Source organism: Hyposmocoma kahamanoa, unplaced genomic scaffold, assembly GCF_003589595.1.
Source record: "Hyposmocoma kahamanoa isolate Upper Pololo Valley unplaced genomic scaffold, ASM358959v1 202, whole genome shotgun sequence".
In the NCBI taxonomy this organism is placed as follows: domain Eukaryota; kingdom Metazoa; phylum Arthropoda; class Insecta; order Lepidoptera; family Cosmopterigidae; genus Hyposmocoma; species Hyposmocoma kahamanoa.
The window spans coordinates 4,548,077-4,565,623 of NW_020653726.1; the positions used below are offsets into that span (position 1 = coordinate 4,548,077).

At 33.4% G+C, this 17,547-nt stretch overlaps 1 protein-coding gene across 1 annotated transcript in view; it reads right to left on the minus strand.

The window, feature by feature from the left end:
• Positions 1–17,547, minus strand: part of LOC113227001 — a 68,267-nt gene that overhangs the window by 10,655 nt on the left and 40,065 nt on the right. Inside the window, exon 4 of the mRNA XM_026459854.1 lies at positions 6,543–6,644. Coding sequence (XP_026315639.1) covers positions 6,543–6,644 — 102 coding nt within the window. The remainder of the gene's footprint in view (positions 1–6,542; positions 6,645–17,547) is intronic.

Genomic DNA, 17,547 nt, shown 5'->3' on the forward strand with positions numbered 1-17,547 from the left:
TTTCGGATTTTTCAACAGATGTAATACTGCAGCCCAAACTGGTGGTACGGAAAACCATCTTCACTGTTCAAATTAGGACTTAAATAAAATTCAATGGCGTCTTGCAGCATCCTGGGTTGAAAACGGACTTCTTTTGCAAGGACCTGAAGTTTGTCCAACTGAATTGAATGTGTAGGTGTATCCATAAAGGTGCCTGACATCAGCTGTGTGTTTTGACGCGGGTAGAAAGTCTTCGTTTTATCTGTTACAATACAAGAGAAACCGCACTCGCAGTCAAGCTTATAATTTTCTGCATTGGTTATTGTTACCAATAGACGTCCCACTCCACCTGATGTTAAGTGGAAAGTGGTATCCAAACGCGAAGGAACCTAGTGCAGCGATGGAATCCTTTAATAAAACAACTGTGTTACCGGTTATGAGACGTAAGTCTCCCGTATTTTTGATTGCGCTGACTATCCATAACCTTTAAATCCAGAACGTAGCATTGCTTTACCGCAGAAAATAAATAGAGTTGTAGTACCTAACGGTAATAAAAATGGATTATTTCTTTCATTATTTTATAGATAAACAAAAAATCCGATTGCGCCAAAAACTGAAAATGTAAGAACAAGTCTACAATCGTGTTTAACCAACGATGAATGCAATATGAAACGGGTTTTGTTGTTCGATATCGCAATAAATAAAAACTCGCATAGCTCCCTGTTCGATTGTTTACATTCAGCGGTGTGATGCCCGTTGATATCAGGACTTACTCCATGGTGTCGACGGCCTCTAAATATAATAATAATAATAATAAAATCGTTTATTTATCTCAACACATTAATAAGTAAAAATAAATATAAGCTCTACACAATGTTTAGCAACAACAATAGTTGTGTGAGATAAAAAGGTCTGTTGCTCATCACAGTCGCGGACTGCTTCTCAGCGCGCCGCTGATATTCTTTTGTTTTTACAACAACAAATGACGTCATGCGCCTGATGGTAAGCTACACGCCTGTCCATAACTTTTGCAGTGCCACTCAGAGCTTTAAATCGCAAAGATCCGGGCACTGCCACTGCGCCCGTCACCCTGATACATAAGTTAATAAGTCCGATGTGCCGGTAATCACACCAGAACCCTTACCCTTCCAAACCGGAACACAGTAATGCTTACATTACTGCTTGACGGCCGAAATAGGTAAGGTGGCAATACTTCCCAGGACGAACTCTTTCAGAAGGAGCTCACTTGCTACTAAAAGTAGTATGTCTGCTACAACCTGACATGTTCATACAAAAGAAGAAAAACTACCAGACATTATCGTTCTAGTTCTAAAAATTCAAGCCGATTCTTTATTACTTACCACACACATGAATCGTTATACAGATATTGTTATTACACACAGGGCATTTATCCACACACAACTACACTACAATGCCTACTTCCAAGGTTTGTCTGGACAATAACCAATTAAAGCATTTCTTACGGAAAGTACGTAATGACAAAATATGACAGTTTCGCACAGGCGGGGGAAATCATTCTACACCTTGGTAGCGGCGTATATAAAACAACCCAAAGTCCCGACCAAAGTATGGACGGGTAGCTTACATACATAATATACTTTACCTAGAAAGAAGAGAGCTTTTTTTGCCTATCAATCAATATACAAGGTAAATTATGTAAATGCTTACCGACTAGTAAGTTTTTACATTAAACCTTATTTGTGAGAGACTGATACGTAAACATAAAAATGTAGTGCATATGGCATGGGCATTCCGTGTATATTCGCTCTTACTGCATCGACATACAGTATTTTCAAATGAAGCGTTTCCGTGTCGTTAAGCGTGTTAACTCCCTTACGAGAACAAAAGACAACAATAATTAAATGCCTGCAATGTAAAATTATGACCTTGTTAAAATGTCTTGAGCCAATCACTTATCTCTGACAATCTCCAAGTGCCAACAACCTGATTCTTTACTTTCGTAGCTGGAAATTAATTTCACTGATCAATATCAATTGTTCATACATACATACATACTTAATACATAATTGTTCATACATACTTCATCGCCCTTATTATCGTCAAAATATAGGAAGAGATTTTATATTTTTTCTGGTAAAATCGCACCCAAATTATAGAATTTGAATTTTACCGATCTCTATTATCGGCTTCTCAATTATAAATACATTTACTACAATGTCATCACACAGGAATTCAGAATAAGGCAATATGAAAAAGACGGAAAAATTGAATAAGAAACAAATAAATATAAGAAACAATAATGAAACAGTATAATTGAATTGAATATTTGCATTTTGATGGTAGCCTACTGCCTGTCAAACACAGGCCGTGGGTTCGAATCTCATCTGGCACATCTGAAATTGTATGTGAAATTTACATTGAACTGTTCTGTAAAGGAAACATCGTGATCCCTGCACGTCAAAGACGGTTCACAAACCTCTGAAAACGTGTTATCGTCATAATACACAAAAAAAAAAGATATTTCTTCTGTTAAAATGGAAATTGCATAATTCGTGTATGATGTTACCGATCTCTATTATTGCCTTCTTAATTGTAAATACAATTATTACAATGTCATCATTTAAGAATTCAGAATAAGACAAGTGAACAACACAAAGAAAATAAATAAAAACACATAAAAAAATATAAGTAACAATAATCAAATTGAATATATCTGTTTTGATATAATCGTATTGTCGTATGCAATAATAATAACTATACGAAGTCGAAAATATACCAAAAGCCTAATGTACTCTTCATTGTGCCAATGTATCTTGGCACTTAAAGGAACAGTCCTTGGTGTTCATTGCGTTTGGAGAACTATGATATACCGGACGCTTTTAAAAATCTTAATTATTGGTACGTTGGTGCTTTTTATACCAACGAAATCACGTATGAAGAATACTTATAACTAAAGGACGTGTACATCATATCTGTAACTATAGACCACATTATAGCAATTTATTCTTCTAATTCTTTAGTCATTGGTTTTCATTCAACTAATTACGATATTGATATTATTAAAACATGAATATGTGTTAAAATAAATGTGTTTTTTTTAAATGGGAAAGTACAGGGAAATTCGAAACCATACAGAAAACTTGTCAGGATTATTAAGCTTTTTTTTTGAGAAACTATTTTGGCATTGTAATTTTTTTGGTCTAGTGAGTGAACGTGAGTTGTCCATAAAAATGAATATAATTGATTTTTTTTAGTGTTGATCGACTCAGTTTCACGTAAGGCTCATTTCGTTGTAATGCAAGACAAATTCGGGGCAGCAGAAGTTGGTCAAAATTGACTATGCCAAAATTGTTTTCACAAACAAAGACAATGTTTCCTAAGACACTCAAAATTCAAAGGGAAAACACACTGTATATATTTTAGATAAATCACACCCTCAACAATAAAATGACGAAACTGAAAGAATAGATTTAAAAACAATACGTACGAGATAAAACTAATATCCCATTTTTGCGTATCAAATAGAATTTAGCCGTATTTGGCATTAAACACATGGCACATTTACCAAATGTCACATACTTTATTTATTCGTAATCTCTTACATGAATTGCTCAAAAATGTCTGTATTTAAAATTTTATTAAAAAATACAAGAAAATTGTAAGCAAGCAGTGAGAAGGAAAAAATATAGTACATATTTATACGATCGCTTATAAAAGTAAATTGTTATTTTATATAAAATAAGTAAGTAATACATTCTACATAGTGCAAAATTACTTCTACAGTGGTGATTATTTGTGCAAGCATGCATATATTTTGTGCCTTAAACTACTAAAGGGTTATAAATAAAACATTTATACAAAGTATCACAATTTATTGTTTTATAAGTATCACACAGGGCTATTTACAGCTTTATTTATAAAAACTTAAAGTACAATCTCCGTTTTATGTACAGAAATCCATATAATTAGTTTTGGAAACCACTATACAATTGCCTTTATTATTACAATCTCAATTAATTTTTCGAACTACAAAAAGCCAAACCGTTTCCGGGGAAAATTAACATATATTCAGGAGACACATGCAAAAACTACCCATGCATTTGATTTACAATAATTTACTATTACTACTGTCGTACTATGCTATTTTTAGACCCGTTAATTTAACTAACTGATATACCGAACCCTCAACAAAATGCAAAGTGTAACATTTATGGGAAACCGATAAAACAATTAAAAAGAACTTACGAAATGAAACTTTATCATGGTTGGTACAACGCAAGTTCTTTTAAATTTATTTTGCATTTTTTTTATTTCCCCAATAATTGCTTTTCAATTTATGTAACTTTATTATTGAAAGTGCAGTACATTATATTTATAGTAAGTATTTATATAGGTACTAATTAAATCTTGAATTTTATTCAAATTTAAAAACAGGAAGTTAAAGACTCAACATTTTGAATGATCCACTAAGTAATCTATCGGGACTTTACGAAAAATTTTTTACATATAAATAATTTATATTTAGAGAAAAAATTATAAGGTGGAAAATATTAAAATTAATATAGATAAGGAACATGCTGGCGTATACAAATTGATAAATATAAAAGAAAGATGGTAAGAGAAATAAAATAGAGTCAGAAGGACATAGAGGTATTTACTACGTATTTCTACAAAAACATGTTACTTTTTTGTATGCATATTAGTTAGTAAGAGATAACCAAATAGAGAAAAAAACAAGGGTTAACTGGTACAGAATGCCTTATAACTCAGGGATGGGAATAGGTAGAGTTTTTTACCTAAACTTCGAGGAACATAGACAGAAAATGGAGACTGCCTTACGACAATATTTTTTAGGTCCCAGTACCTTTTCTAAATTGGGGAAATCACTTAAGAACATTAAAAATTGACGTAATCGGGGACTGGCAGGTACACTATATTTATCTTTACGACGTACAGTGGGTCGGATCTGCGATACTGCGACATTGGATTTTTTTTCGCAATACCTCTCTAAAAAAAATGCTTATCGAGAGATCCTATTGTCCTAATCAAATATTGTTATATCACACTATGCCATTAATATAATAGTTTAGTAGGAAAAAAATAAAATGTGTAATTTTTGTATGGAACCATACCTTTAGTGCCCCATCGTTACAAAGTCATTAGTCGATCCTATTTTGGAATCACTACAAACGTATTATTAAACCTATCTTCCATAGATTTGCACACTAAACGCGTGTCCAAACCTTTTTTTGTGCCTTTGTAACAATGGGACTAAATTTGTGGTCCCATACAAAAAATACACATTTAATTTTTTTTTTCTACTATATTATTACATTTATGGCAAAATGTGACATGACAATATTCAATTAAGATAATAGGATTTCTCGATTTTCATTTTTTTAGAGAGGTATCGTGAAAAAAAATCCTATGTCCGCAATATTACATATCCGACCCACGACGTTTTATTGCTACACCAATTTTTCCGAACATTTAGATAAATTTTATCAAAAAACTTCCAACTTAATACATGTATTTAGAATTATTAAGATGTGTATTTCAAACGTACATACTGTTGATCTATGGACATTCCTTCGGGATCCTGAAGCTATAATAATTCTAATTACATGTATTAAGTTAGAATTTTTTGACAAAATTTTCCTAAATATTCGGAAAAAATGGTGTTGCAAATTAAGTGATTTCCCCAATCCTAAAAAGGTCCAGGGACCTAAAAAATATTGTCGTAAGGCAGTCCCCATTTTCTATCTATATTCTTCGAAGTTTAAGTAAAAAAACTCTACCTATTCCGATCCCTGCTTATGACATTACATCCACCATTTGTACTATGTTGTAATGTGCAAAAAAGTTTAAAAAAAATTGAAATACATTACATGTAATGGCACATTTCTCGCAAAGTTCATATCAATTCCAATCTTATTTAAGGCTCACTTGACCTAAATTCCTTCCACGAATAGAGTGGCATAATTAAATGATGCACACAAAAATGCTAAACATCAAAAATGTTAATTTTACTAAACTTTTGAGGGTCAAAAAACAGCATAATAAATTAACAAAATAAGTGCTACCATTTTAAAACCAAAGTGAAGTATATACTGTCAATAACATATTAGGTGTTTTAGAATTTAAAAAAAATACGTTCGGCGGGCGCCATATTGTTTTTTTGGTATAATATGTAAGTGCTACGACACCTGGGGATCAAGGTGAATCTGCAATACATCATATCCCAAAATCCAATAAGCCATTAAGGTTACTATATAGGTCAAACAAACATACACCCGAAAAGCATTACCCTCCTTCTAGGGCTGTCGGGTAAAAAGTAACCTTACCGATGTTTTGACAGCAAATATCAGTGAGCGTCATAATATGGTAGCGCTATTAAATTTGTAAAGTCAAGAGCACAAGAGCACATCAAACTTGACACTTCGGACTTTGCATCCTTCCGATAGCAAGCGACATAGAATTGAATTTAAATCGGAAGCGTCAAGCTCGAGATGCTCTTGAACTTGTACAAGTATTAGTACTAACTACAGTTGACTAGGTTATTCAACGTCTATTGGATTTACCTTGCGAGCCGGGTGGTACGAAACCGAATCCGGATGCGCCGACCACCACACCGCTGGTCTGGGACGGGTCGCCGGGGGGAGAGGGGGGAAATACCACGGGACCTGAAAATCAGGGTAATATGTATTTTTAGTCCAAATATATTATTAAATGTAATATTTATTTATTTATTTATAATATAATATATAATATTAAAGCGATATGAGTAATTTTATTATCGCAAAAAATTTTTTAAGATTGGAGAGTGATGAGCGACACGCCTGTTCATAACCGATGCAATGCCACTCCGAGCTTTAAATCCCAAAGACCTGAAGGGCACTGCTACTGGGACATAAGTTCTCAAGTCCCATAAGCCTGTAATTTCACCAGTACAATTACCCTTCAAAAGTAAAACGCAGTTCATATTAATACTTGGTGGCAGAAAAAGGTAAGGTGGCAGTACTTTCCTGGATAAACTCTTCACAAGAGCTGTACTGCTAAAAGCAGATATATAAAGATGCTAATGAAAATCCAAGTTTCTTCATACTCCATAGAAAGACGGGTACAGATATTTTATCTAAGAATTGCTATGTCATTCATTAAACACGTTTGCGTAGGCCTCAGGATAATAGGAGCGACGGAACCTAAAATAGAGAGTAACGAATCTTGTTACAGATACATTCTGTAGGTGAAAGGTAAAGGACCCTGAGTCCATATTTTGGCATTTAAAAGTTTTTATAAACATTGCTTTAGAATGCTAAAAATAAGGCTATGGTAAAACACATTAAGTCCTATCGTCGTTTGTTTTTTTTATTTAACATATTTTTTTACCTTAAGATACATTTTAAAATTACTATTTGGCTTAAGGATCTTTACCTCTCACCTACAGAATTTATTAACAATGTTGAATAATTAAAATATATTTTTGGTGTCAGCTAATAAAAGGGTAATTTTCAGGTTATTTTTGTCCAATTTCGGTGACAATTTCTAATATTATCATGAAGTTTTATTTAATATTCGAGTATAGTAAACTGAAATATTATTAAATATGTCACGATAATTTACTCGAATACTTGAATAATAAAAATTGCCACTGAAATTAGGTAGAGAAAACAAACCTGAAAAGTACGATAAATCACCCAGTTTATTGTATTTACATATAATACGGAGTACCTTAACGTGATCGATAGAGAGATCAATCAAGAAGTCAACAGATTTTGTCAACAACTTCATAACATATAAAAATATATTTTACACTTTATTTTGAGCAACAAGCCGAATCACTTTCTTATTATGCAAATTGGAAACTGAGCCGGATTTAAAGGGAATTATTAAAAAATGTAATAATAATATAAATAATCATAATCATCAAACTTATACAGGATATTTAGAAATTAATTTATTTAGTCTGGAAATTGTCGTGTAGTGCACTGGAGTGAATTCCGTTGTTTTGATACTCATAATAGATAATCCCTAGTTTGAGAACTCGTAATTGGTGTAGATGACGATCTCCTTGGTCGAGTGGGTGTCTGTGGTCCCGGGTTCGATCTTCGACCGGGTCAATAGAAAAGTAACTTTTCAATATTGTCTCGAGTCTGGGTGTTCGTGGTACCGTCGTTATTTCCGATATCCATAACACAAGTGTCTTAGTTATTTACATTTTGATCAGAAGATCTAAATATGGAATAATGTAATGTTGCCTAATATTTATGTATTTATTATTTAGTTGTCTGGCACATTATTATTATTTACTTTTTACAATTTTTTGGTCAAGCAGGAGTTGCGACGCTAAACTATTATCACTTTCCAGAGAAAAATAGAAAACCATTGGTAGACTTTTTTTGAGAAAATAAAAAGTAATCGTATAACTTTTTATATTTCTAATTACAATACCGTAGTCTGTATTTTTAGTGTTAAAAAAGGCATATCGTGGTAAGGAACCTGTAAGTATTTTTTATGACATCGAGTGATGGAAAGGACAAGTCATCCGCCTGGTGGTAAGCGACACACCTACATAACGGTAAAAGCTGCAGTGCCGCTCAGAAATTTAAATCGCAAAGATCTAAGGGGCAATGCCTCTGCACTCGTCACCCTGAGACATAAGTTGAAAATTCCCACATGCCTGTAATTTCCCCAGCACCCTTCTGCTTGGCAGCAGAAATAGGTAAGGTGGCAATACTTCCCTGGACGAACCCTTTCACAAGGAATAATAATAATAACGCACACACTCAACATAGCCCCGCACTAGGAAAGCCCTGTGTCGCAGGTGCCATGGAGACACACATAGACAACCACACATTACACCCAAACTCACGAGAGAAATAAATGTAGGTCATACAAATATTTCTCCCGGCCCGGGAATCGAACCTGGGACCTCTGCGTGGCAGTCCGGTATGGTAACCTTTCGGCCACAGAAGCAGTTAAGGAGCTCAACTGCTACAGCTATAAGTTATACTAATATATAACAATGATATATTAAGCCTCTATTAATATTAACAATCAAGCACACCATAATAGAACACGCTGTATGTACAAAACAACTGTTACTACCGCATTCACAGTTAATTAATCGCGTGGTATTTTCATTTAAACATAAATTCAGTTAAGATTGATAAAAACGTTATGTATTTTCTTTTTTTAACGTCATTTTTATATAAGACGATGGTAATTCAAAAAATGTTTACGAGTTTGAAAGCATATATTAAGATTATCGTTTCCTAAGTTTAAAACTTACATCAATTGAAAAATCATATTACATAACCTAACCTCCGGTTAAAAAAACCGACCTCAAAAATAATTCATCCCTAGTTTACCACCCTTAGACGTGGAATATTTTCTTCAAATTTAAATGGGACCACTTCTGAGGTACCCTCTTTCCAACAAAAAAATAATCATCAATATCGGTTCACAAATGGCGGAGTTATCGCGTAACATACATACAAAAAAAAACATACAGACGAATTGAGAACCTCCTCCGTTTTTTGAAGTCAGTTAAAAATTTAAGACTACGTCTTAGATAGAGGAGTATGGAGAGACGACATGAGTCTAGATGCCATCCAAATGCGTTTAATTTAATTTTATTAACCTAACCTAACCTAACCTAACCTTGGCCGAACGTTTACCATGCCAGCCATGACTGCGACGCAGAGGTCCCAGGTTCGATTCCCGGGTCAAGAGAAATATTTGTATGGCCTACATTTATTTCTCTCGTGAGTTTGGGTGTAATTTGTGGTTGTTTATATGCTTGTTCATGGCACCCGCGACACAGGGTTTATCCAGTGCGGGGCTATGTTGAATGTGTGCGTTATTATTATTATTGGGGCAGCGTGGCGAGAAGACTCATACCCAGCTGTGTGACGTAGCGCCCCTAAGGTCTTTGCGATTTAAAGCCCTGAATGGCTCTGCAACTGTTATGGATAGGCGTGTCGCTTAGCACTATGCACACGACTTCTTCCTCCCGCCACTTGGTATTATTAAAAAAAAACGCAAAATCCCAAATAAAATAGGACAGGGGCTGGAAGACATTATTTAAAGCAAAATTATGCCAAGTAAGATTACTCAATAAATGAATTAAAATTCCATAAACTTTCTTTCATTGGCCTTAACGAAGGACTTATTGGTAACCACTTAAACGAATACTTCACAAATTACTATGTATCGTAAGTAGGTCTTAGATAAATAAGATGTAGCAAATCTATATAATGATATGAATAACGTAGTCAAGTGGACAGCGATTATAGTGTATTACATCTCAAGGATTATTTAAAGTGCACCTTAATAAATATACGGTATAGTAGTAATTAGCGATTGAAATCTTTTTTTTTATAATACTAAGTAAATGGACGAACAAATCGTAATTTTCTACACAGATTAAGAGTTCTTAAAAGAAAAATCACTAACTTCAATAGTATAAAATCATTGACGTTTGTATAATTTATTTATTGAACATTGGCTATGGAACCATCACCTTAAAAAGATATAAACTTACTATGGATAGGCGTGACGCTTACCATAAGACCGACTACCGAATATCGTGCGACTTGTTCGTTCCGTCACTTAGTATTATAAAAAAAAGTAATGAAACTTAAAAAGGTAATGTACTACTAATAATGTCGGTACAAAGTACTAAAAAACCTCAAAAGTCAATCATCCCCTTCTTTGCTACGCTTAGAGGTGGAATATTTTCTTCAAATTTAAATGGGACCACTTTTTTGTTGCAAAGAGGGTGCTTAAAATTCGTGTAAAAAAAGAAACTATAAAAACCCGCCAATATTTTCGCTTCACATTTGTTTAATAGCACATATTTAGATTTTTTTTTTCTTTGAGGACAGTGATATTTGGACCACACAGACTAGTACGACGTAAATCAAATAATACATTAAATTTACATTTTTTTTTAATATTTCGAAGTCTAGATAAATTTTAGTATCATTATAATTAATATAGACCAAATCACTATTTCCGTTTCCATATTACCAATTAACTGTCATTAAAAAATACATTTATACCTAGTTTAGTCTTCTGATTATAACCTTCTAATTATACTTCTTAGTTCAAGCTAATAAATAGACAATATTCCTTCAATATGTTTGCACGATTAACATTTGACCAAGTACAGAAACTATACTTATTTAATTACTGTCAATTTCTAGACAACTTGTTTCCACAAATAAATTACTTATGAATTATGATTTCTGGTATACCTTGAAAACATAAGTAAAGCTTACTTCATACTTCACTGAGAGGTTCGGAAAACAAGTAATTTTCATCAGGCTCTCTTCTTTAACATTATACACTTCTGTCACAAATATAGGTAACCTATGTAAAAAAAGTAAATCGAAAATGTGTGCGAGCAACCTATATTTTTATCCACATATTTTCTCGCTTGTTATTTTTATCATGAGTGCCAAATACCTACCCGTAATCGGACGTTCTTTATAATATATGAAAATATGTAATGTATAAAATTAAGTTAAGGACGCACTATAATTAAAGTAGACCCAATAAACTGGTATGAAATACACAGTAATAACCTAACCAACCTGCATTAAAGATATTGTATGTAACATAAGGTGTGCATACAACAACCTAACAACCTGTATACACAACTACATTATATAGAGAATAATTGTAATAATAGGGGTTTACATACGAAATTACCGATTTATCGTACTCGCCACTTTGAATTAAAATTAAACCTGCTTAAATTAAAATAATACATATAATAAAATCACAAAGAAGCTGAATCTGCACTTCTAAAGTATAAATCAGTGCTACAACGTTCTTATTTTATTCTCCAAAATAATAAATTCAAAGAAATCCATCTATACAATTTATTGCAAACTAACAAATCAAAAAGAATACCATTGAGAAACCTTCGATTTGCATATCTTTTAAACGACAGCTAGTAAGCTGTGATAATAATGTAATAATGATGATTGGTGAGAACAGTAGTTTCCACCAATTATCATTATTGTAAATTAATTTAAACTAAACGTTCCTAAAATTTTGTTTAAATAGTTTTGCATTTCTTTTTTACATTTTATACTTCTTATTTGGTATAACATACCTCAAATTTGCGATTTCAATACTTTATATATTTTTTATCTTATCCAAGTGTCGCCTATCTATGGTTTTAAATATGTACTAAAATTAATTGATGATATTAGTAACTTGTTCATTAATCATTAAACTCTATGCATATAATTTTGTCTAGTGTTGCGCAGTTTTCATTAACACTCGTTCTGTGTTAAACTATTGCCTAGTGCTATAACTACATACCTAAGAACAATATCTATTATTTAATTATACTTGTATGAACGTACGGAATTTTAATGGACTTTTGCAACTATCTATTTCGTTGCAAATTAATTCATAAACAAGTAATCAGCGTGACATAACAACTGGACATGGAGACAATGTGTATGTACTTATAAACATGAGGCAATACCTTTTATTAGTTTAGTTGTGTTTTAGATCTTTTTAATTATTGTTCGGCTGACACTACAAGCACTGGTTTGTACTCCGAACAACGTTCTCGTAAAAGAATAAAACGTAAGCCAAATTCAATAAGTACTTTTATTTAAAATAGTACATTACACATGAAATGACTTAAGCGTTCGATAAAAATCAATTTAAAATAATATTTGATTAAAACTGTAATTCGTTTAGAAAACAATTGAAGGTGCACCCCGCATTGATTAATATAAAGTTGTTTAAAATGTTTAGATATCTATGAACGTTTTTATCACCTACGCTGGTTCAGTTTCACATCAAAATATATAAAACATAATACAATGGAAATACTACGATCTCAGTAGCTCAATAGTTTATATTGTGGGCGCTAGATGAGGAGGTCCCTGGTTCAATTCCCGGTAAGACCAAATTGGAAATGAACGTTTCTAAATTGGTTCTGGTCAGGGTGTTCTAGGAAGTGCCCCAGAGTGAATTCCGTTGTTCTGGTACTCATAGTACAGGGAATTCCCTAGTTTGAGACCAGGCAATCGGTGTGGTGGTCTAGCACATTAATATTATTACTTCAATTTACAATAGGATAACTCTAACTAACTCTCTAACTCTAGATTTGCTATCAACTTAGTCTTTTACACTTTAAAACATAATAGTGAGAGAATTTGTCGTGATTCCTTCTCTAAGTATAAACCTGACTTGTTCCAGCAAGTTTTAAATTTATGGCATGTAGTGTCTATGGCTAATTAGTAAAGGAAAGTTCATAAAAATAAAAACGATTGTTATCAAACTGTGTGACGTAGAAAATTGAAAACATTCCTATGTGGAAGTCCAAAAATAGCCTTATTTCAAAGCAATGGAAGCTTCCCTTCTTACGACACGCGTACTTCCTATGCTATTCGTGTTAGCATATTGCTACGCAATCTGGCCAATTATACACATAATGTAACGTCTACAACATCCATGGAATCTGACGCAGTCGTGCTCGCCGCGTGCGCGTGGCCCACTTGCCAAGGCTTCACTGACATTGAAATAATCGCTAAACAGAGCACAATGGTCAGCGCCGGTTTTAGGTACTCTTTTGACGTGGACTTTGGGACGCGTTAGGTACTCATTAGCCAGCTGTAAATGTAACGTGACAGATAGAATAATGAACTTCTAGCGCGTACGCGTGAAAGAGTCTTCACTCCCTAGTTTGAGTACCTGGTTATCGAAGGCTTACTATGAATCGCACGCGTGCCGGTCGTGGCAAGCTCGCGAACCACGTACACATTATGATTTTTGGTACCGTAACATGCAACGGTTACGATTAATGCTCGCTAGTGAGTCCGTACTACACTAGCTCCGTAGCTTAAGATGTAAACATACTTCAAGTGATTTCAAGCTTAAGTAACGAGGATCCGTATGAGAGTACAGGAGCAACTGAGTAAGGACAATTTGAGCAAAAATTACGACCTCAGTACCCCGAAGGCTTTCACTGTGGATGCTGGACAAGGTGGTTTCAGTAACGACTATGTCCCGGTATTTTATTTATTTATTGAGGTTCACAACTAGATGCACAATCATTTCAAGATAAAAGACGGCTTGCATTAAATTGAGCAGAATAGTATTAAAAATACAGTGTGTATATATAAAGAGAAAAGGACAAACTGAATATAAATACAAAATATGGTAATCAGAATAAAAAACACATCTTAAATATAAGTGTTAAGTGTAGTACACGTTTTTGCAATTAGTGCTAAAAACACTGCTAGTTTACTTGCTAAATATTGCCTTCAATGTAAGTACAATTTGGAAAATTAGTTCTGGTTTGGTTGGATAGTACCCCTTAGTAAATTCCGTTGCTCTGATACCCAAAGTATTAATTCTCTAGTTTGGTGAGGTTGTCTGGCACATTTATTATTATTATTATCATTGCATTATTAATTAACTCAATGAATATCATACGCGTATTAGGAACACTATAATAATAACAATAATAATAACCCACACATTCATAGCCCCGCACTACGGAAACTCTGTATCGCGGGTGTCATGGACACACATTTAAACAACCACAAATTACACCCAAACTCACTAGAGAAATACATCTAGGCCATACAAATATTTCTCCCAGTGGCAGTCATAGTAACGGAGGCAGTTATAACATTTGGATAGGTTTAGTCCATCTATCCAATGTCTTCTGGAACGAACAAGTCGCTGTCTTATTTCTCTTAAATATATTATTTAGGGTCCCTAAAATTTCATTACCAGTCCCACTGACTGCTGACCTATTTTATGCAAATTAATAGCCATTACATTCACTAAGTACGGCCCTGAGTAAAACATCACCGCGACGCCGCGCGCGCAACACTCACTTAAAACAATTAAATAATTGTAATTATGAGATAATATCTGCCTGTCGAAAGGAAACACCATTCGGTTTGCGAATTATATTTCAATTTGGTCTGATAAAAAATATTTCATAAAGAAGGATGTTGTGAAAAGACCTAAATGACTAGTATTCGAGTATAAAGTATAACATTTAATTAATGTAAACATTACTTTATACATCCTTTTCACATTAAAATTGATAATAAAAATATATCATGATATAATTATGTATTCGGCAATCGAAGAAAGAAAGGCGCAAGGGATAAATTTAAAATTCAAATATAAGTGAGTTTAAATTTTATAGGTTGTTCTGATAAAAAAAATACTCCAAATATTTTTTAACACAAGAAAAGAAACTATGTTTTCGGATCTAAATCGCGTAAATTTGTTTTTTCAAACAAACCAACATTTGAGGTCCTTTACAGGTGCTATAGTCGCGAATAACTGACAATCAGCCGTGACAATATAATAATCAAAGAATAGTTTAATTTCCTATGTGCAACTATCGCGAAAACCTACGAACATGATAATGAAGTTGTTCATTTATGTTAAATATATGACATATATATAGAAAGTAGTAGAACAAAGACATTATTACTGCATTTTCAATGGCATAACTAACTTAAATGTGACTAGATTATATCTAAGTCAGGTAGGTTTTAGTAGCAGTAGACCTCCATGTGAAAGAGTTCGTCCAGAGAAGTACTGCCGCCTTGCCTATTTCTGCCGCCAAGCAGTATTGTCAGTATGTTCCCGTTTTGAAGGGTAAGGTGCTAATGAAATTACAGGCACGTGGGACTTGTCAACTAATGTCTCAGGGTGACGGGCGCAGTGGCAGTGCCCCTCAAATCTTTGCGATTTAAGGCTCTGAGTGATACTACAATTGTTGTGGACATTCTTCCCGTCACTTGATATTATAAAAAAATGCTTGACTTATAATAGAAGTAAAGGTTATCATTGTAGCCAGTTGTGCTTTTTGTGTTATATATGAAGTAATCATTGTAAGTGCACTACATAAAAAGCACACAGTTCCGCATATTACCAAATAAATTCCTTTGGTTTTTGTTTTGTTTTTAACGTCAAATGTGACTTTTTATGGTAGAAATCTGATCGCTAGTGTCTGTTGTGTTTTTTAAGCGTACTGAAAAAATTATTAAGATAGATTTCTACAAAAAACTAGGTAGATTAACATTTTTCCTTATCCCGAATTCAAACCCCAATTTTCATAAAATTGTCAGTTGTGCCTTTTTTCGTCATGAGGTCAGTACTACTGGTATCAACACGAAAAATCATCATACTTTATTCACAAATGTCCTATGAGATATGATTAGACGCATGTATTTTTGTTTTCTGGGACTCACTAACATGTTTTTCTACAGTGCTATATTAAAGTAAACTTTAACAAGAAGTAAGTGAGCGGGTCAAGGCTAAGTGACTAAAGGATTAAGATTAACGATAATGATATTATAATAATCTAAACAATATTATGAAGAATTATTGAAAACTTTAACAAAGCTGATAAATAATTATTATGCTAAAGTAATGAGTGTGTTATGGTATACCGTTATTGGATTATCTTTAATTGTAAAGCAAATGTAAACAGGGTCCTGTGTTTTCAATTTAAATAAACAGTCAATTATTATATATATACTTTCTTTATTATTTCTATTAATAATACTTTTAAATGTAATTTTTTAATTTTCAAGCAATAATAATAATAATAATAACGCACTAGGGAAACCCTGTATCGCGGATGCTATGGACACACACATAGACAACCACAAATTACACCCAAACTCACGAGAGAAATAAATGTAGGTCATACAAATATTTGTCTCGGCCGGGAATCGAACCTGGTACCTCTGCGTGCCAGTCTAATGCTAACCGTTCGGCCACTGAGGGAGTAGAGAACCAGAATATTTAATATTAATTAAACATAGTTTTATTAAATAGTTTTATGCAATATTAACAAAATAATATACTTACTAGACAACTACACGAATTCCCGATCTCAAAATAAGAAATTCTCGGTACGGGGCACTAAATGGAACACCCAGCTCTATACCCATCTAAAACAATTTCTTTCCCAAATTGGTCCTAACGGGAATCGAACGTGCGATCACATCATCAGCGCCCACAGTACAAACATTGGGCCACCGAGGTCGTCAAGTAAAAGTTCACTACGATTAATATTCGTCCTGTCAAACAGGCCTAATCTATTCTTAAATAGAATTTGAAATGTATTAAACTCTATATCGTTCCTTATATTAATAAACGTAGGTAATTAACCATTGTGACTAAAAAGAACTATTTACCTCACAACATATAGTTCAAAATCGAACGATGTAAATATTTTTTGCCTCAAAACAAAACAGAAGTGATAAAGGGAATGGTGTGGAAAAAGTTTTTGATTAAGATTCGTACTAAAAAAATCCTTATTGCATCGGTAGAAAAATCACTTCGACATACAGTCCAAAATTTATATCAAAACTAAGGATATTGTGAAAAGACCTAACTGACAAAGTAAACGAGTATAAAGCATAACAATTAAATAACATAAACATTGTTTTACACATCCTTTTCACATTTCATCGCCTTAAGTGACGGTTGTGGACCTTATTGGAAGTATATAGAGCATCCGTGTTGAACATAATTGTTGTTATAATTCATTCTGTTGAAGGGACGTAC